The sequence below is a fragment of the Camellia sinensis genome, chromosome 12 (genome assembly GCF_055761805.1).
Source record: "Camellia sinensis isolate YWXY chromosome 12, ASM5576180v1, whole genome shotgun sequence".
In the NCBI taxonomy this organism is placed as follows: domain Eukaryota; kingdom Viridiplantae; phylum Streptophyta; class Magnoliopsida; order Ericales; family Theaceae; genus Camellia; species Camellia sinensis.
The window spans coordinates 125,617,368-125,638,700 of record NC_138972.1 but is presented as its reverse complement, the minus strand read 5'-3'; the positions used below and the strand labels follow the sequence as shown (position 1 = coordinate 125,638,700).

General features: G+C 38.6%; 1 protein-coding gene across 1 annotated transcript; it reads right to left on the bottom strand.

The window, feature by feature from the left end:
- Positions 1–2,197: 2,197 nt before the first annotated feature.
- On the bottom strand, positions 2,198–12,116 carry LOC145804764 (pre-mRNA-splicing factor CWC22-like). The gene is made up of 2 exons (XM_082899812.1): positions 10,748–12,116; positions 2,198–2,756 (listed from the first exon to the last, which is right to left on the bottom strand). The coding sequence occupies exons 1-2, from the start codon at positions 11,114–11,116 to the stop codon at positions 2,592–2,594; spliced, it is 534 nt and encodes a 177-aa protein (XP_082755938.1). The 5' UTR covers positions 11,117–12,116; the 3' UTR covers positions 2,198–2,591.
- Between the last annotated feature and the right edge of the window lie 9,217 nt (positions 12,117–21,333).

Sequence of the window (21,333 nt, the reverse complement as noted above, 5' to 3'; positions counted from 1 at the left end):
TCGAAAAGGTTTACAGCAGTGACTACTTGAAATTACTCTTAATTAGAAAATGAAGTGCAATACAGGAATTAAAGAAGTGGAAATGTAATGACTGAAAAGAAAAATATGAAGTTAACAACTAATTTCTGGATTTGAGTCTGGGATTCTTTCAGCGATTATGTTGAAATTCTTTCAGTCTCAATGGACAGGATTTTTACTGGCGGCTTGTTTAGGAAAAACTTACAAATGATCACAAGTACAAAATAGTTCAAAAACTGAATTTCATTAAGTAAATAGGAACTTATAATGAAATGACCCAGTTTTGAAAAGGTTTACAGTAATGACTACTTGAAACTACTCTTAATTAGGAAATGAAGTGTAGTTCAGGAATTTAAGAACTGGAAATGTAACGACTAGAAAGAAAAATATGAAGTTAACAACTGATTTCTGGATCTGAGTCTGAGGTCTCTCTATTGTTGGCTTTCTCTGCTATTTATACTTTCTAATGGTAACCGTCGAAGTGGACTTCCAACCGTCGAAATGCTCTTCTACGATCATTGGTTATAGTCCTGAACAATTTGCTCTCACTATGCCTTCCTTGTAGTTAGGCTTCCCTCTTGAATTTAAATTTGAATTGTGAGCAACTGCTGAGTCACGTCACCTCGCACCTTTTAACTGCTTCCATGCAACACAGACCCACCATTACCAATATGAACTGCCACATGTCTGTTGCTGATTGAAGATTTGCATTAACTCCTCAAATTACCCTTTACGTGCCACGTGTGAAGCTGTCATTGGCCTATACAAAATATATAACCAACAAATATATATTATTATAATGGGAGTATTTGGGAAGAAGTTTTTTTGGCTTTTAGGGTTAAAATAACACTAGACAAAATATGCTAAAATAACTAATAAGATAAAATGACATATCAAATCCATAATTATTTCACTTTTTCTCTCATAAATATCACATATAATTATAAAAAAAAAAAAATCAAACTCTCTTCCTAAATATAATTATTTTAACTTATTAAAATAGTCAAAAACTAAAATAACTTATTAAAATAGTCAAATTTCTAAACGGGGCCAATGGAGTTCATAGTTAGAGGATGTGACTTGTAGATAAAATATTTTATATAACAGATAAGGTTATGTAGCTAAGTTAACATGGTGTATTTTTTTTTATTAATTGTCCATCATTTGGTAAAAATGGAACTCACTATAAATGCTGAAACACTACAAGAAATAACACATTTACCGACCAAAAAATTAGTCGCTAAAAGCTAGGGGTGAAAGAATAATCGGAAGGACCGACCAAACCGACCGAACCGACCGAACCGAACGGTTTTCGGTTGGTGTTTTAAGTTTTCAAGTGTTCGGTTCGGTTTGGTTTTTTTTTTCTGCACATTCGGTTTGGTTTTCGGTTTTTGATTTTTTTAACCGAACCGCACGGAATCGAACCAACTTATATAATATTAATAAGCCCAAAATGTGAGGCCCCAAACATATGTAGGAATTACATGGCCTGAGCCCAAATTTTATGCAAAATGGATTGAAATATAGGCCCAAAATGTGAGGCCCAACTAGGGAAAAAAAAAGGCTAAAAAATCGAAAAATCGCACCGCACCGTAATAAACCGAACCGCGCCGGTTTATGTCATTTTTCTGGGCGGTTCGGTTTACAAATATAAAAAACGAAATGATCGGTTCGGTGCAAAAATGGTGAAAAAACCGACCGAACCGAACCGATTTCACCCCTACTAAAAGAGCATTTTTAGTCAGCAAAAGTTATCTGCGACCAATTTTTTTAGTCACTACTTTGGTCGCCAATTGAAGGTCGGCAAAAATAATTCGCGACTAAAATTTTTTGTTGGTCAGGAAAAGTTGGATTTGTGGCCTAAATTTTTGGTCACTAAATATATCATTACTGTGACTAATCCATTTTTTCACTAAAACACTTTCGTCGCCAAAAGTGATATTTTCCCGGCCAAATATCTTAGTCGCCAATTGTTACATTCCACGACCAAACAGATTAGTTGCCAAAAAGTAAGGAATTGTTTACCAATGATTTTAGTCGCAAAAGTGTAGAATTTGCCGACCAATTTTTTAGTCGCCAAATCTCTTTCTTCTTTTTTTTTTTTTTTTTGGGGAACAATCAATTTTTATTTATAAACATTCAATCCAATATCAAACAAAATTCATTCAACCCAACCACAATTAAGGAACAGTAACATTTTAAAAAGAAAAAGCTTAGGAACAACAATTAACAAATTTCCTTTTTTGTAACTCCACTAAATCATCAAACAATAATTGAATTCCATTTAAATAAAGATGAAAATATGTAACCGTAGTGCAGCATAGGGCATATTCAAGTCAAATTGAATTTAGTAAACATGTCTTCTCAAAAGCTATATCCTCTTGGAAGTCCAACATGACACAAAACTTGAAGCCTTTCACCTTTAATGATTTAACAAAGTTAATGTATAAATTGTGCAAAACATAAACACTAATGTTTTGACATTTAATTTCCCAATTGTCTAGCCATTGGCTTTCTAAAAAAATTGTGCAAAACTGCTGCACAAAGCATTTCTCAAAATTTTGCAAAACTGTCTAGCCAAGGCGATGGATCATAGCATATTGCTGCACAAAGCATTTCTCAAAATTTTCCTGGTGGATCTTGTTGATCATGCAGAACCGCTGCCCCAAAAGGCCATAATACCACAGATAAGTTCTCTCTTGGCTGCAGCGTTCCAACAGCATGATGCAAAGTTCCATCTGCATAAGCCAGATTAAGACCTCAGTAAGTGTCCATACAATTAAAACTTGTTGAAGGTTAACAAAATGATCAGCTAATTATGCAAGATTGTGTCATCTTAATTAGTTCTTCATGTTGCTTATTTCCATGTACATAAACAAAATGTATGGTCATATACAAAGGACAACAAAGAGGATAAAGAAAGAAATAGAAGAGAATGCGAATAATGAGATAGTTATTTTCCTAGTATGCATTTTGTATGTAACAAGAAGAAGCACATTATTTACCTCAAAGCAACTAAACATATTCAAACGCTCCCCAGGTCAATGCATAAATATCACACAATAGTAACTGTTGGAAATGGTTATAAATTCTGGGTAAAACCAGAATTTTTTCCTAAGTTCGGTCTACTTTTTAGGTGGGCCCCGTGCGTCGATTTTCATGGGTCAAAGTGGTAACGTGTTCTATGCCGCGTTGTGATTCACGTGGTCTATTTGGTTGCTCAAAACCATTACCGAGTGAATGGAAATTGAAGCCAAAGTGTGCTCCATGGAAATGGAGTTTTGGTGAAAATTCCTTAAGGTTGTAAAATGGCTTGTCCCACATTGATTTGGTGGGAGGTTTTGAATGGCTTTATAAGGCTTGGGTTTGGTACTTGGGGTGTGCCCCAAGGGGTACCCAAGTGTTTTAGAGGGAGAGGTTATGGGCAAAATGGGCTAGACCCATTGGACCCAAAAATCACCACACACGCGCGCGCGCGCCGCTGGCCGTCCGTCCGGTCGGGCTAGTTTGGTTTTACTGTACATCCAAACAGGACTCTTCCCAAAATAAACCAGTCTGGTATTATTGCACACCCAAACAGGGCCCTTCCCGTTTTGTTATCTGTTTGAAATATAACCCAATAGATTCAAATCTGTTTGAATTCAAAACCAACAGGTTTCATACCTGTTCAATTCAAAACCAATAGCCACCTTTACATCTATAAATAGACTAGCCTCCCATTTGGATTTTAGTCTAATTTTCGTACTCCATCCTCTGATATAAATCTCTGCATTTTGCTGCATTTATTTTCTGAAAGAAAGAGTGTAAACACTTAGTGTGTTCGTAAGGCAAACAATTTGTAGTGCTGCTATTGTTTGTAGTAGATCATTTCATCTTGGGAGATAGACGTCCAATTTCTGAAAGTACCGTGGAGAGGACGAATCTGTCTTAAGAACACAGCGTCAAACGCTGGACTTGATCAGATTATAATTCGAAGAAATTAAATCAAGTAAGTTATTTAATTTATTTTCAGTGTTTTATTATTTATTTAAATCAGATTTTAATTTTGTTTTTGTAACAAAATAAAATCTGTTTTTATTTATTTATTTTTATTTTTATTTCGAGTTTGATTTTTGTAATCAAACAAATTTTCTCATTTCCTTTATTTCTTTTTATTCTGGTTGTTGTTTAGTACACAACAGAATTTAATTAATTTAAATACAGTGAAGATTGTCATACAATCTTAAGACAGAACCGTTTTTGGAATCTTCATTGTATTTAATTTTCTGTAATTTCATAAAGACATATTCTGGTTGGAAAAACAAATAGTGTTTATGCTATTTGACAGATAGTAGTAATATACTGTCTCTTTTCTTTAACAACTAGTAGTAATATACTGGTGTCATTAACAGTTGCAGAATATTAATTTGTGTTACAGAAAATTATTGTAATATTTTATTTTTCTAGTTTTAGTAACAAGGAAAATAAAATTATTTTGTGTTATAATTTATTTTCCGGTTTTAGTAACTAGAAAATTAATTTGTGTTTTAATTTTTTCAGATTTTTGTAATCAGAGATTATGGCTACTGCAACTGAAACTGCATTTGGTAGTGGTACTCCTATTGTTACACCAACATCGATCCAGAACCATGTTTATGTACCAATCAATCATGGAGAAAAACCAGAAAAATTTAACGGTACCGAGTTTAAGAGATGGCATTAGAAGATGTTGTTCTATCTTACAACTCTTAATTTGGCCCGGTTTCTCCATGAAGAGGCTCCAGCACTTAAAGAGGGTAAAAGTGATCGGCAAGTTGTTGCCGCTGTAGATGCTTGGAAACATTCAGATTTTCTATGCAGAAACTACATCCTCAATGGCCTTGACAACATGTTGTATAATGTATACAATCCTTTGAAGTCAGCAAAAGAATTGTGGGATTCTTTGGAGAAGAAATACAAGACGGAGGATGCCGGCACGAAGAAATTTGTCGTCGGTAAATTTCTGGACTTTGTTATGGTAGACTCCCAAACGGTAATTTCTCAAGTTCAAAGTTTTCAAATAATTTTGCATGATATTCATTAAGAAGGTATGTCTCTTAGCGAGTCATTCCAAGTCGCTGCTTTAGTGGAAAAGTGACCGCCGGCTTGGAAAGATTTCAAAAATTATTTAAAACATAAACGCAAAGAGATGACCATGGATGAGTTGATTGTAAGATTAAGAATTGAGGAAGATAACCGAAAGGCTGAAAAGAGGAATGGGAAAAATTTCATTGAGTCCAAAGCTAATGTGGTTGAACAAGTTCATAAACCACATAACAAAAAGAGGAAGTTTACTGGAGATGGTCCTAAACAAGATGACAACAATGGCAACAAGAAGTTCAAAGGAAAATTTTATAACTGTGGCAAGACTGAACATCGAGCTTCTGACTGCCGCCGCCCTAAGAAGGATCATGGAAGTACAAGTAAGAAGACCATCAATCAAGCCAATGTAACAGAATTGGATTACATCTTTGACGGAGTGAATGACATCAACCTCTCTGCTGTGGTGTCTGAGGCTAACTTGGTTGGAAATCCCAAAGAGTGGTGGGTTGACACTGGAGCAACTCGTCACATATGTGCGGACAAGAAGATGTTCACTACCTACAATGAGGCTGCAAATGGTGAACAACTTTTCATGGGAAATTCTTCTACTTCTACTGTGGCTGGACAAGGAAAAGTAATCTTGAAGATGACATCAGGAAAAAAACTGACCCTCAACAACGTACTGCATGTACCTGACATCCAGAAGAATTTAGTTTCAGGTTCTTTGTTAAGTAAAAATGGTTTTAGGCTTGTATTTGAGTCTGATAAATTTGTATTAACAAAGAGTGGTATGTATGTTGGTAAGGGATACATGAGTGATGGTCTCTTTAAATTGAATGTAATGACAGTTGTACCGAAAGTTACTATGAATAAGAATAACACATCTTTTGTTAATATTCTTGAGTCAAATTTATGGCATGGTAGATTAGGACATGTGAGTTTTGATGCTTTGCGTAGATTAATTGGTTTAGATTATATACCAAAGTTTGAAATTAATCCTAATCATAAATGTGAAATTTGTGTATAAGCGAAACTAACTAAGGCTCCATTTAAATCGGTTGAAAGAAAAATCGAACCTCTAGAATTAATTCATACTGATGTATGTGATCTAAAATTTATTCAATCTAGAGGAGGCAAAAAGTATTTCATAACATTTATTGATGATTGCACAAGATATTGTTATGTTTATTTACTTAGAAGTAAAGATGAAGCCTTAGAAATGTTTAAACTCTACAAAACAGAAGTTGAAAATCAACTTGGTAAAACCATTAAAATGGTTAGAAGTGATAGGGGTGGTGAATATGATGCACCATTAAATGAATTTTGTGCACAACATGGCATTATTCACCAAACTACAGCCCCTTATTCTCCACAACAAAATGGAATTGCTGAACGGAAAAATAGAACCCTTAAAGAAATGATGAATGCCATGTTACTAAGTTCAGGCTTACCACAGAACTTGTGGGGGGAAGCAATATTGTCTGCTAATTATGTTCTTAATAGAATACCCCACAAGAAAACCAGCAACACTCCTTATGAATTGTGGAAAGGTCGACCGCCTTCCTACAAATACTTAAAAGTGTGGGGGTGTTTGGCAAAAGTTGAAGTTTCTGTTCCTAAAAAGACTAAGATTGGACCAAAAGCAGTAGACTATGTGTTTATTGGTTATGCTCAGAATAGTAGTGCATATCGGTTTCTGATTTATAAATCAGAAATACCTGATATAAATGTGAACACTATTATAGAGTCAAGGAATGCTGTGTTTTTTGAACATGTCTTTCCTTACAAGAAAGGACAGGAATTAAGTTCACAGAAAAGAACTTATGATTATACACAAAGTCAAGAGGCTAATGACAATCAAACACAAGAGACTAGTAATAGTCTTGATCAATAGGATTTAACTGATGATGAACCAAGACGAAGTAAGAGAGCGAGAACATCAAAATCCTTTGGTCCAGATTTTCTGACATACCTGGTAGAAAATGAACCTCAAAGCTTTAAGGCAACAATGACAGGTCCTGAAGCACCTTTGTGGAAAGAGGCTGTTAATAATGAAATTGAATCCATTATGCAAAATCATACTTGGGAATTGGTGGATCTTCCACCAGGTTCTAAACCTCTTGGATATAAATGGATATTCAAGAGAAAAATGAAAGCAGATGGTTCAATTGACAAGTATAAAGCAAGACTTGTAGTTAAAGGTTACAGACAAAAGGAAAGTCTGGACTATTTTGACATATATTCCCCTGTGACAAGAATAACATCCATAGCAGCGTTGTTTAATTTAGAAATACATCAAATGGATGTTAAGACAGCTTTCTTAAATGGTGATTTGAATGAAGAGATCTATATGGAGCAACCCGAAGGGTTTGTGGTATCAGGACAAGAAAAGAAAGTTTGTCGACTTGTAAAATCCCTTTATGGATTAAAACAAGCACCTAAGCAATGGTATGAAAAATTTGATCATGCAATGCTTACTAATGGGTTTAAGATAAACGAATGTGACAAATGCGTCTATGTTAAAAACACTGACCAAGGATATGTCATAGTTTGTCTTTATGTGTATGACATGCTTATCATTGGAAGCAGTCAAAACATGATCAAATCAACTAAGCAAATGCTTAACAAAAGATTTGATATGAAAGATATGGGGGTCGCAGATGTAATATTAGGAATGAAAATTACTAAAACATCTGACGGATATGCATTATCTCAATCTCATTATATTGAGAAAATTCTTGATAAATATATCAAGGATGATTTGAATTTAGCTAGAACACCTGTAGACATCGGTCTTTATTTATCGAAAAATAAAGGTAATGCATTGTCTCAGTTAAAATACTCCCAAATCATTGGAAGCCTAATGTACCTAATGAATTGTACTCGTCCTGATATAGCTTATGCTATTAGTAAATTGAGTAGGTACACTAGTAACCCCGGAGAAGACCATTGGAAAGCGATCATTCGGGTTCTTAGATATCTAAGATTCACCTGTGATCTTGGTTTGAACTTTACTCGATATCCAGCAGTACTTGAAGGTTATTGTGATGCAAATTGGATATCGGATACTAAAGATTCAAAATCCACAAGTGGATATGTCTTTACTCTAGGAGGCGCTGCTGTTTCTTGGAAATCCACGAAACAAACTTGCATCGCATGATCCACAATGGAATCCAAGTTCATTACTTTGGACAAAGCAGGAGAAGAAGCAGAATGGCTTCGTCACTTCTTAGAAGACATTCCAATGTGGCCAAAACCTGTGCCAGCTATTTGCATTCATTGTGATAGTTAATCTGTAATAGGCAGGGCACAGAATCATATGTATAACGGTAAGTCACGACATATTCGTCATCGACATAATACCGTAAGGCAATTGTTGTCAAACGGAATAATCTCAATAGATTATATAAAATCTAAAGAGAATATTGCGGATCCGTTAACAAAAGGTTTGACAAAAGAGCTAGTGTATAGTTTATCGAAGGGGATGAGATTAAAGCCTATTACATAAGAATCGTCATAATGGTAACCCTACTTATATGACTGGAGATCCCATGAACTAAGTTCAAAGGGATAACTAAGTTATGTATGGCTCACCAGAAATCACCAAGGGATTAAAAATTCCCTACCCATTCCTATGGTGAGAGTAATATCTGCAACATATGTTGTATGCAGGGGTATAAGGATAAGCTTTGCTTTTAATGATTACTTATATCTTGATTGAGACATAAATCAAGACGAGTATAAGGAGATACTCACAATAAGAATCACCTATATGAGTGTTGAACTGGGGCCGGTTCTATGAGAATGAAGAGGCTAAATTCTCTAGAAACACTTATGAAAACCAGGCGCGTTCAAGGCCAAAATGAACACAACAGTGAGATCCACGATGTGTTAGAAGATATTTTGTGTGAAATCTATTGTCTTGGCTTACACAAACGGCTGAACAATTCAAGGCATCGCGTCCATTGGTTAGCCAGTAAGTCCGATAGGTTATCACTAGGGAAGGTTCAAGGCAGAAAACTACCTATCCTGATGCAAGATATGTTCGACTTATACTCTTTCGATAAAACTGCATATTGTTGCATTTCCGTTGTCATCAAATTCCATTCATGTGGGGGATTGTTGGAAATGGTTATAAATTCTGGGTAAAACCAGAATTTTTTCCTAAGTTCAATCTATTTTTTAGGTGGGCCCCGTGCGTCGATTTTCACGGGCCAAAGTGGTAACGCGTTCTATGCCGCGTTGTGATTCATGTGGTATATTTGGTTGCTCAAAACCATTACCGAGTGAATAGGAAATTGAAGCCAAAGTGTGCTCCATGGAAATGGAGTTTTGGTGGAAATTCCTTAAGGTTGTAAAATGGCTTGTCCCACATTGATTTGGTGAGAGGTTTTGAATGGGTTTATAAGGCTTGGGTTTGGTACTTAGGGTGTGCCCCAAGGGGTACCCAAGTGTTTTAGAGGGAGAGGTTATGGGCTAGACCCATTGGACCCAAAAATCACCACACACGCGTGCGCGTGCTGCCGCCGCCGTCCGTCCGGTCGGGCGGGCTGGGCTAGGCTTAGGCGCGGGTGCGTGGTGTGAGGTTGGGTTGGGCTTGTTCGGCCTAATACTAATCTTTTTGGGCCAAAAACATTTAAATTTAATTTTATTTTTTGGTAAAATAAAATCCATAATTCAAAATTAAACTAGTTTGGTTTTACTGTACATCCAAACAGAGCCCTTCCCGAAATAAACCAGTCTGGTATTATTGCACACCCAAACAGGGCCCTTCCTGTTTTGTTATCTGTTTGAAATATAACCCAACAGATTCAAATCTGTTTGAATTCAAAACCAACAAGTTTCATACCTGTTCAATTCAAAACCAATAGACACCTTTACATCTATAAATAGACTAGCCTCCCATTTGGATTTTACTCCAATTTTCGTACTCCATCCTCTGATATAAATCTCTGCATTTTGCTGCATTTATTTTCTGAAAGAAAGAGTGTAAACATTTAGTGTGTTCGTAAGGCAAACAATTTGTAGTGTTGCTATTGTTTGTAGTAGATCATTTCATCCTGGGAGATAGACGTCCAATTTCTGAAAGCACCGTGGAGAGAATGAATCTGTCTTAAGGACACAGTGTCAAACACTGGACTTGATCAGATTATAATTCGAAGAAATTAAATCAAGTAAGTTATTTAATTTATTTTCAGTGTTTTATTATTTATTTAAATCAGATTTTAATTTTATTTTTGTAACAAAATAAAACCTGTTTTTATTTATTTATTTTTATTTTTATTTCGAGTTTGATTTTTGTAATCAAACAAATTCTCTCATTTCCTTTATTTCTTTTTATTCTGGTTGTTGTTTAGTACACAACAAAATTTAATTAATTTAAATACAGTAAAGATTGTCCTACAGTAACTAGTTTAGTGCATTTAAAAAAAACAAACATTTTAGTCCAGTCGACCCATCAAAAGGAAATATTTACCACCATACAATTGACTTAAATCATGTAAGAGATTATATCACATGGTCATCAATGCACACCTAGGCAACCAACAAGACTATCAACTTGGTATTTTCAGCACCAGGAACACGCATGAATCTATGCTTAAAATATGAATCTAGCATTGCTTTAATTATATGATAAAAACTTTGAGGGATCACTTATATTACTTACCTCCTGACCTGGCTCTAGTTTAATTTTCAATAGTTTGTGGCTAGCTTCCTCAAAATCAATGCTAGACATAATTGTTAGATAAATTGTCCTCCGAAGGTTTACAAGATTTGTCTCTGTCTCATCTTTTATTTCCATCTTCTCTTCATCCTCTTCATCAAATTCTTCATCATCCTCATCACCTGAGCCTGCATCTGAATCTGCATCAGCATCATCCTCGGACTCCTCACCAAGTATGGTCTTTTTCACTTCTTCATAGTGCTTCTCATTCTCTAAGAACTGTGCATCCGCCTTGAAAATATCTGGATGTGGGCAATAACAAGCATTAGGATGATATATAACCAAAGTTAAAAACGGATAAAGGATATACATATACCTAAAGCAAATTCGTATATATCTATTGATGGTGATTGTAATGGGACACAATATGTCATGCACAGGAAAATACTAATTGATCCACATTTAGTCTTACATACACAATTACTTGCACACAAAAACATATTACTTCAAAAGAAAATAAAATGGAGAGCAAAAACCAATCTGTAACTTTGGTTTCATTTCACAGCTACGTTGCATATAGAAAATAAAAATTTATGTCTACTCGTATGGCCATTGGACCCCATTTGTATCTAAACTTGACAAGGTTGTAGCCTGTAGGACACAAAAGGACTCTCCAACTTAAGATAACTTCTGCTATCACAATGAAAATGACATACCAAATGATTTAATCCATCTATTTTTCTTAATTCCACACATATACAAATTTGCACATAGCATTCAGTATATACAGTGCAGATATCTAAAAACGTTTTTTTGAGTATTTTCCAAAAACATGCAATAGCAATGTTGACAAACACTTCAAAAAGATGTTGCCATGTCATGCATAACATGAAAAGATACGAGTCTAAGATGGGTTGGATGTACCTACTATCAGGTGTATAAGTAACACGAGTGCTCATCAAATGGAATAAAAAGTAAAACCTCAAAATGAAGGAAAAAATGAGATCCATTCTGAGATCTTCCCAAGGTAAAACAAATCAAACTCATAGAATTGCAAATTGAATAACAATGTAAGTGAAAATCAAACACTCTGAACCGGCTCTAATCGGCCAAAAAAATCAAATCTCACATCTCATGATTCAATAAGGAAAATCCCAAAGCCAATCATCAAAAAAGGCTTCATAGAATCATTACAGCTTTCAATAGCTAAGCACTCGGATCTAATCAAAATCTCAACAATTCATAAAATCAGCAAAGGCAATTGGCGATCAACACTTTTACGAGCAGATCGATGAAAAAGCAACGAAAATCAAACATATTATAATTAAATAATAAATTAGAAAGACAGATCTACGGAGTATGAGCTCAGACGCTGCTGATCCGGATTGAAGATGAACATCGATCGAAGCTAATTTTGTTATGAGGTAAAGATGATTGAAGCTGAAGATGATTCTGATAAGAAGCAGAAGATCGATTGAAGTTGAAGACAAAGCTGAGATCAATTGACACACGCAAGAGGATGATTTTATTTGGTCCGTTCAACCTTTAGCAACCAAATAAATTGGTCTCCAGCTTTTACCTACCTCACACACGCGGTGGTCACAGACTGTGTATGAGAGAGAGAACAAAAGGAGGTGTAAACTTAAACAGGGCGCCAATATTAAACAGGGCGCTAAATTTGAAATGTCAAATATTTTAGTTCTTTTGACGACCAAAACTATTTAGTCGCTAAAAATAAATGTTTGGTGACCACATTTTTGGTCGCCAAAGATAAAAAAAAAAAATTTATGTTTCATTTGGCGACAAAATAATTTTAGTAACCAAAATTAACTATACAGCTACTAAAATATTTATTTGTTGCTGAAAATAAATTTTGGGGCTACCAAACTTTTGGTCGCCAAAGATTGAAAAGTAAATTTTTATTTTTCATTTAGTGACTAAGTAATTTTAGTAGCAAAAAATAATTGTACAACGACTAAAAGATATTTTAATTCCCACCTCCACGTTTCAAATTTCCCTCACAAACTTTTGGCGATCAAAAGACCAGATTAGTCGCAGAAAAGGTACCTTCGCCGACAATCTTTTTAATTGCCAAATCTCAATCAACGGTGACTAAAATATTAGTCGCTAAAAGTACTAATTTGGCGACTAATTTTTTTTAGTTGCTTAAAATAAGTTTTTGGCGACCAAATTTTTGGTCGCCAAAGAATTTTTTATTTTTTTTTAATTTTTCATTTGGTGTCTAAATAGGTTTAGTAGCCAAAACTCAATATACGACAACTAAAATATTTTTGGTTGGGGAAAATAAGTTTTTGGCGACTAAAATTTTGGTCGCCAATTCCACAACCAACTTATTTTTGATCTTCCGCGACCAACTTATTTTATGGTCGCCAAAATGTGACCTTCTGCGACCAAATTTGTAGTTGGTCGCAAAAAGCATACCACTTTCTGCGACCAACTCATTTTTTGGTCACCAAAATATGACCTTCTGCGACCAGCTCATATTTGGTCGTCAAAAATACTGATCATTCGCGACTAATTAATATTTGATCGGCAAAAGATAACATTTAACTACCAACTTTTATATTCGTCGCCAAAAATGATCGCTAAAAGTACAGATTCTTGTAGTGAAAGTTTGGTCACATCAAACTCTAACACTACATTTTATCACATAATAGATAAGGAGTCAAAAGTTATATTACATCAATTCGATTACATGATGTACCTATTATATAAAGTAGTTTCTCGATGTCTGTTGTACGGGAAAGAAATAAACCTTCTCGTATAATCCAGTTGATCAAGTCTGCGCTCCTCCGTACGTCGTTACTTTACTCCCTGAAAACACAAACGTGAGCTAGCCGGCGGGTGTGTGCCGAATACCTCTCCAATGCCTAAGTCAGCAAAATAGACAAATAGACAAAAAGCTCTGTGTGTTCGGGAATCAAAGTTGTGTTACCTCTCCATAGGTGATGTTATGAGCTTTTATAGGTTCCGCGTGGCACAATCTTAGTAGGACTCTTACTCCTCCATGTAGAGTCCTCATAGGAATCACATTCCTGAAAGATAATGCTTATCCTTCAACACCCCCCTCACTGCTTAAACCAAGTGAGATGGCTTTACCATGATTGGATTCCAATACGACCGAGCTAACATGACCATGCTAAAGCCGCAGACTAGACCGAGCTCCAGCTAGCTCGGTTCTTCCTTTCACTGCGTGTACCTCGGTTTGACATACTCCAACTGTGGTGTTTACTTACTACCATGCTAACCGTAGTAAACCCCCGACCAAGCTAACGATAGCTAGGTCCACCGCAAGAAGTCCAAATACCTTGGTTCTGAATACCATGACCGAGATAACTACCTTTACTCCGTCTGGTGACTTTAATCACACTTGGACTGTGGTAACACTTGCCAATCCCTTTTCATACTTGGACCGAACTAACTATGGCGCGTTAAGACCGCACTAACCAAAGCGAGGTCCACCATGAAAAGCCATCATACCTTGGCTCTAAATACTACGACCAAGCTAACTATGGTGCGCTACGATCGTGGTGACCGTTATTACACTTGGACCGAGCTAACACTTGTGATCCACTTGCTAAGCTCTTTTTACCGCGACTGACACCTTTACCTCGGCTGACCCCTTTACCTCGGCTGATATCTTTATCTCGGCTAACATTGCGGTCAACCAAGTTACTTCGGCTCTTCTCTCCATTTGACTACCTTGCTTGGTAGCTCGGCCACAGTGTTGACCGCCACTAGGAAGTAGCTAAGTCCTGTAGCTAGGTCCCGTGGCTAGTTTTCATAGCTAGGCCGCGTAGCTAGGTCCAATAACTTGGTCCCGTAGCTAGGTCTTGTAGCTCGGTCTTGTAGCTAGGTCCTGTAGCTAGGTCCAATAACTTGGTTCTGTAGCTAGGTCCTATAGCTAGGTCCCATAGCTAGGTCCCGTAGCTAGGTCCTATAGCTAGGTCCCATAGCTAGGTCTCACAGCTAGGTCCTAAAAACATCTTTGACCAACACTCCAACCTAGCTCGGCCCAATTTGGCTACACAAATTACCCTCTTAATTGCCCCTTAATTCCATCTGCGTAGCATGATTGGGGATTACCTGTTAACAACCGAGCTAAAAACTTCAGCCTTTCAACCGAGCAATAACTTGGGGCGAAACCAACTCCCTAACTTAGTCAAAACCGAACTAAGAATGCCGCACCATAAGCATCAACCGGGCTACGAATCCCTCGTTCCACTTAGCCGAGCGAGGACTTCATTTATTTCACCTCTATTTTTTTTAGCACGGTCCAACGATCCGTGCTTAATATTTTTCCTTTTCACTTTGCAGACTGACTAGGTTGGCCAGGCACACCCTTGTACGCTCAACCGTGATACTATATCTTGCAATGTGAGGCTGCCAAAGACCTCTTCTTCAAGTGTGGGTGGAAAGCAACTGTGGCGCAACTCGGTCATAGCCAAGAGACCGAGGTCTTCCTAAACCCTCCTTCATATTTGATACCGAGCTCCATGGTGGATTATGCAAATGCCATTCAGCAAAAAAAAATTTCAAGCTGAGGAGGAAGATGATACATCCCAAGAGCCTGATAACAACACCCAGCTCGATCGCCAGTCCATCTCTCCAACTCCAGTGGTCTCCATCCCACCATTGCCTGTTGTGTCTGATGCGGTGCCTTCGACCGAGCTCAACCAAAGTGTGCTTGCCATAACCGAGCTACCTTTAGGTGAAGCCAGGGTTGAATTGGACGTTGATTTAGATGACCTTTTTGCATGACCATGTACTTTCTTTTCTTTGGATGCTAACTTTGGAAGCTTTTGTAACCGGGCTATGGCCCCTCCTTTTGTAATGCACTTTTGGAATGAAATCTTCAATTTTCTCATCTTTCTGTTCAGTTTATACCTGCATCCATTATTCAACTATAACTTGTATGAAGTATAACAATTTCTTTCCGAGATACCAATCGCGATCTCAACCTTGCAATCTACTTATATCTGCCAACCACTCTTTAGCTTAGATCCTTATCTCGGCTGAAGAGTACCAAAAGTTGGTTATTCTAGCCAACTACTCTTCAGCCTAGATCCTTATCTCGGCTTAGGAGAGCTAAATGTTGGTTATTCCGGCCAACATAGAGCTAAGCGTTTGGTTATTCCTGCCAAACTTCTTGGTTGCCCCCTAAGTCGGGAAAAGACTTGTTGGTCAAACCTGCCAACTTCCTGCAGCCTAGATATCCTTATCTCGGCTTAGTAAAGCTAAATGTTGGTTATTCCGGCCAACATAGAGCTAAGCATTTGGTTATTCCTGCCAAACTTCTTGGTTGCCCCCTAAGTCGGGCAAAGACTTGTTGGTCAAACCTGCCAACTTCCTGCAGCCTAGATATCCTTATCTCGGCTTAGGAGAGGTAAGTGTTAGTTTTTCCAGCCAACTCTGCTTTTAATGCCCCTAGCTCGCTAAAACAACTTTTACAAAAGAAAATAATCTATGCTGAAAAGGAAACTACTTGTTTTATTGAGGAAAAGAAAAATTACAAGTACTTTATAGGAAAGCTAAAAATAAAATAACTTGAGATTGGTAGTGTTCCACGGCCTGGGGATAACCTTGCTATCTTCATCTTCCAAGTGGTATGCCCCTTTTCCTGCTAATCAACCACTTCGTATGGTCCTTCCCATTTGGGCCCTAGTCTTGCCATCTCCGGGTGCCAAAGTGTTTCCCATTACTTTGCGTAGCACCCAATCTCCAATCTTAAATTGCCAACATCTGTGAACAGCTCTTTGCTCTCGAGTTCTTCCACCAACTGTACATATCCTTTGGCAGCGCAGCTGCCATTTGCTGTGACGAAGCATTGTTTGGACATAATTTGGCCTCCAAAGAGCTCTTCAATTACCCCGGCTTCGTTGGGGAACCGCAATACTTGATGGTAGGTTGAAGCTACCGATCGCATGGTGTGCAACCATATCCTTCCCAGTATTATGTTGTAAGAGGAAGAGACTTTCAATACCCAGAATTCCACTTGTTTTGTCATGGTTCCTGCCTTGACTGGGAGGATTATCTTGCCCACTGGCCACTCTGGCATTGAGTTGAATCCGATCAGGGGAGATGCTGCAGGTGCCAAGTCTTTGCCCTCTAGTTTCAATTGGTTGAAGGTTTCGTAATACATTATCTCACATGAGCTTCCTTGGTCAATCAAAATCCGTTTGATGTCAAAATTCTTGATGCGTAGAGTGACGACCAGTGCATCATTGTGAGGGCAGTATATCCTTGCTAAGTCTTTTTCTGAAAAAGATATGATATTTGTGGGTTCTGTTCTCCCATTTTTGATGGTAGGTTATGCACTTAGTACCTCCCTTAAGTGCTCAGCCTTTTTGATCATCCCCTTGAGCTCACATACTCACTCAGGTTCGAATACTCCATGTATTACGTTTATTATGCCTTGAGGTGGAGCGTCGACCGGCATCCCGTTTGGGTTGTTGTGGTTCTGGGGGGCTGGCTATGTCCTTCCTTCTATGTATTGGTCCAGGTGCCCAGCTACCACTAACTCCTCCAAATGCTGCCTTAATGGTGTGCAATTTTTAGCGTGGTGCCCCTTTTCATCATGGAAGGTGCACCACGACCTCTCGTCATAGTCTCTTTGCGCTTCTCCCAGTTTAGCAGGCCATTGAATGAAAGGTTCATTGCAAATCTCGCTAAGAATTCGATAGATCGGTTTTTTGAACACCGTGGTAATGGCAGTGCGGACTCTCAACCTCTTTTTGTCTTGGTCCTCTCCGTTGTCCCGCCTACCTCGCCCGTTTTTGCTTGGACGTTCTACCGCGTTGACTTTTGCCGTAGTTTTTTTATCTGGTATTGCAGTTGTGCCAGATTTTGCTTTAGCGTGGTTGCCATCTTCCTCCACACGAATATGTTGGTGTACTCTCTCCATCAAGGCTTCCATCGTATGGGGTGGCGTCATGGTGATTGAGTCCCTCAACCTGTTTCCGACTGGAAGACCTCTTTTGTATTGTGCGATGGTGAGATTGGTGGGGCAATCCCCAATCTGGTTGAAGGTCTCCCAGTAACGACTATTGTAGGATCTTAACGTCTCCTTGTCGCCCATGTCAATTGAGAGAATCTGGTCGATCTCCAATGGCGTTTTGGTGTTTGTTCTAAACCTTATTACGAACGCCTCTGCCAATTATGCCCAAGAGGCGATGATGCTTTCTGGTAGCCTTTCGAACCAGGTTAAACCTAGGTCGCCAAGGTTAGATGGGAATAGGATGCACATTAAAGCTTTGTTTCGCCGGTATACCGCCATAACCTGGCTCAAGTGGCTCAAGTGTGAGTAGGGGTCCGTCTTCCCTTCATAAGTAGTGAATTTGGGCTGAAGGAAGCCAGAAGGTAGGGGCGCATTCTCAATTGCTGGAATGAACGGCGAGGTCTGCAGCTTCGCTAATGCTTTGTCCGTTGGTTCGTAAGCAGGACGCGGTATTGGCATTCCTACCTCGACGCTTCCATGCGTCCGAGGAGCCAACCGTTGAAGGGCTGAGACTCTGCGCGCCCTGGTATCCTCTTTCTATCGCGCCCTTTCCTCAAGCACAGTCTGCAAGTCAGATGACCTGGGCAACTCCGTCTGCTTGGATGCCGTCTGGTGCGTGCGCGAGGGTTGATAGGGGCTTCCCTCAGTATATGACCTCTCAGTTCTCGTTCTCTCAGACCTGGAGTAACGAGTCCTGGAAGTCCTTGTTTGGGTATCGTCTGTTCTAAGGCTCCTACTCACTGCTTGCGATGGCGTGGTATGCCTACCACGATCTTCCGAGTGGCGAGGCGGCGTCTTGCTTTTGCACCCCTCTCTTGTTGCCACCCCTTTTCCTTTCATCTGGCGCTTCATTGATTCCATGTCCGCCGCCATCCTTCGTATCAACTCGTCCTGCTCCTTGACGCGATCCTCTAGAGCTTGAGGGTCGATCCTCTGCCTTTGTCTGTCAGGACTTGGTGAGCGAGAGCGGCGGGGGCTGTTAGTCCGCCTCCTCCCCCTTGCATTCCCCCGGGGGTTCTGTCGCTGTGGGTCCAAATCTGCCATGGGAGGGATGGTGGGCAAACCTTCGTGCCTTCCACCCCCCTCTGGGGTTTGTCCGTCGATGGCGGACTATGGCAAATCTTCATTGTGCGCCATTGCTTTTGATTAGCAAGTTTAGCTGGATCAAGAGGTTTTGTTCTTGTCTGATATTTCCCACAGACGGTGCCAATTGTACAGGAAAGAAATAAACCTTCTTGTATAATCCTATTGATCAAGTCTACGTTCCTCCGTACGTTGTGGCTTTACTCCCTGAAAACACAAACGTGAGCTAGCCGGCGGGTGTGTGCCGGATACCTCTCCGATGCCTAAGTCAGCAAAATAGACAAATAGACAAAAAGCTCTGTGTGTTCGGGAATCAAAGTTGTGTTACCTCTCCATAGGTGATGTTATAAGCTTTTATAGGTTTCGCGTGGCACATTCTTAGTAGGACTCTTACTCCTCCATGTAGAGTCCTCATAGGAATCACATTCCTGAAAGATAATGCTTATCCTTCAACACCCCCCTCACTGCTTAAACCATGTGAGATGGTTTTACCATGGTTGGATTCCAATACGACCGAGCTAACATGACCATGCTAAAGCCGCAGACTAGACCGAGCTCCAGCTAGCTCTGTTCTTTCTTTCACTGCGTGTACTTCGGTTTGACATACTCCAACTGTGGTGTTTACCTACTATCGTGCTAACCGTAGTAAACCCCCGACCAAGCTAACAATAGCTAGGTCCACCGCAAGAAGCCCAAATACCTTGGTTCTGAATACCATGACCGAGATAACTACCTTTACTCCGTCTGGTGACTTTAATCGCACTTGGACCGTGGTAACACTTGCCAATCCCTTTTCATTCTTGGACCGAACTAACTATGGCGCGTTAAGACCGCACTAACCAAAGCGAGGTCCACCATGAGAAGCCATCATACCTTGGCTCCAAATACTACGACCAAGCTAACTATGGCGCGCTACGACCGCGGTGACCGTTATTACACTTGGACCGAGCTAACACTTGTGATCCACTTGCTAAGCTCTTTTTACCTCGGCTGACACCTTTACCTCGGCTGATATCTTTATCTTGGCTAACATTGCGGTCAACCAAGTTACTTCGGCTCTTCTCTCCGTTTGACTACCTTGCTTGGTAGCTCGGCTATAGTGTTGACCGCCACTAGGAAGTAGCTAAGCCCCGTAACTAGGTCCCGTGGCTAGTTCTCATAGCTAGGCCGCGTAGCTAGGTCCAATAACTTGGTCCCGTAGCTAGGTCTTGTAGCTCGGTCTTGTAGCTAGGTCCAATAACTTGGTTCTGTAGCTAGGTCCTATAGCTAGGTCCCATAGCTAGGTCCCGTAGCTAGGTCCTATAGCTAGTTCCCATAGCTAGGTCTCGTAGCTAGGTCCTAAAAACATCTTTGACCGCCACTCCAACCTAGCTCGGCCCAATTTGGCTACACAAATTACCCTCTCATTTGTGAAAATTTATATGGTATAAAACTTAAATATTTACCCTTTTAATAAGGTGCGGTAATTTTGAACAACTTAACTACCTTGAATTAGTTTAACCATGTATATTTGATAGTGCATATGATCAAGTTGATTAGGCGGGTTTAGACTGAGTCAAATAAGTAAGTTTTCTTTATACTTATTTGGTTACATAAATTAAAAAATTAAAAATTTATTTGCCATAAGTTAAAAAGTAAAAAAAGTCACTCAGCTATTTCACTAAGAAAAAAACTCTTTTAACAATTTTTTAAATGCATCAATTTTTAAAATGTTTTTATTACTATTACTCCATAAAAAATCCAATTCCAAACAGCCATTCACTTTTGAACAATAGCTATATCAAAATTAAACATTGTATATATTTTAATATTGTGGAGAAATTTGTTAAAAATTAAGTGAGAAGAAAAGGAAAGGTTGCTTTGTCTATTGATACAATTTGTTATTAGTGACATGGATTTAAGTCATGGAAACAATCCCTTCAATAAACATCTTGTTCTTCTTACACGTCGTTTTTTAATGGGTGGCTCTTGATCGTGTTTTTAACATTTGAAAAAAAATAAAAATAAAAAGTCTATGATACATCATCCACATATCTAACTGATTTTTTTAATTTTGAAAATGACCTTAGGTTAAAATAATAATCATCCTCATTAGGGATGACAATAACAACCTAAACCCATTAGACTTGAAAAAAAAAAAAACTATTGAAAAAGTTGTTAGAAAATGAAATAAATGATATGAATTCACTTTTTAGACCCATAAAAAAAAGAAAAAAAAAGAAAAGAATAAGTGATATGAATTCAAATTTAGTGAGAATTGAGTCACATTTGAAAATGCATTTGATCAACATATTTTATTTTAAAATAATTTTTATGAATTCATAAAGATTGTATATTGTTCTTGTGGGGACATATTTTGTGAACGACAGCACGTGGCCAAGGTGACGCCGAAGTGTCAGCCGAGGTGCCACGTGGCCTGGTCTTGATGCGGAGGTTATCTGCGGAGATACCAGAATCCGAGATGAGCGGATAAGGGACAAGAGTCCTG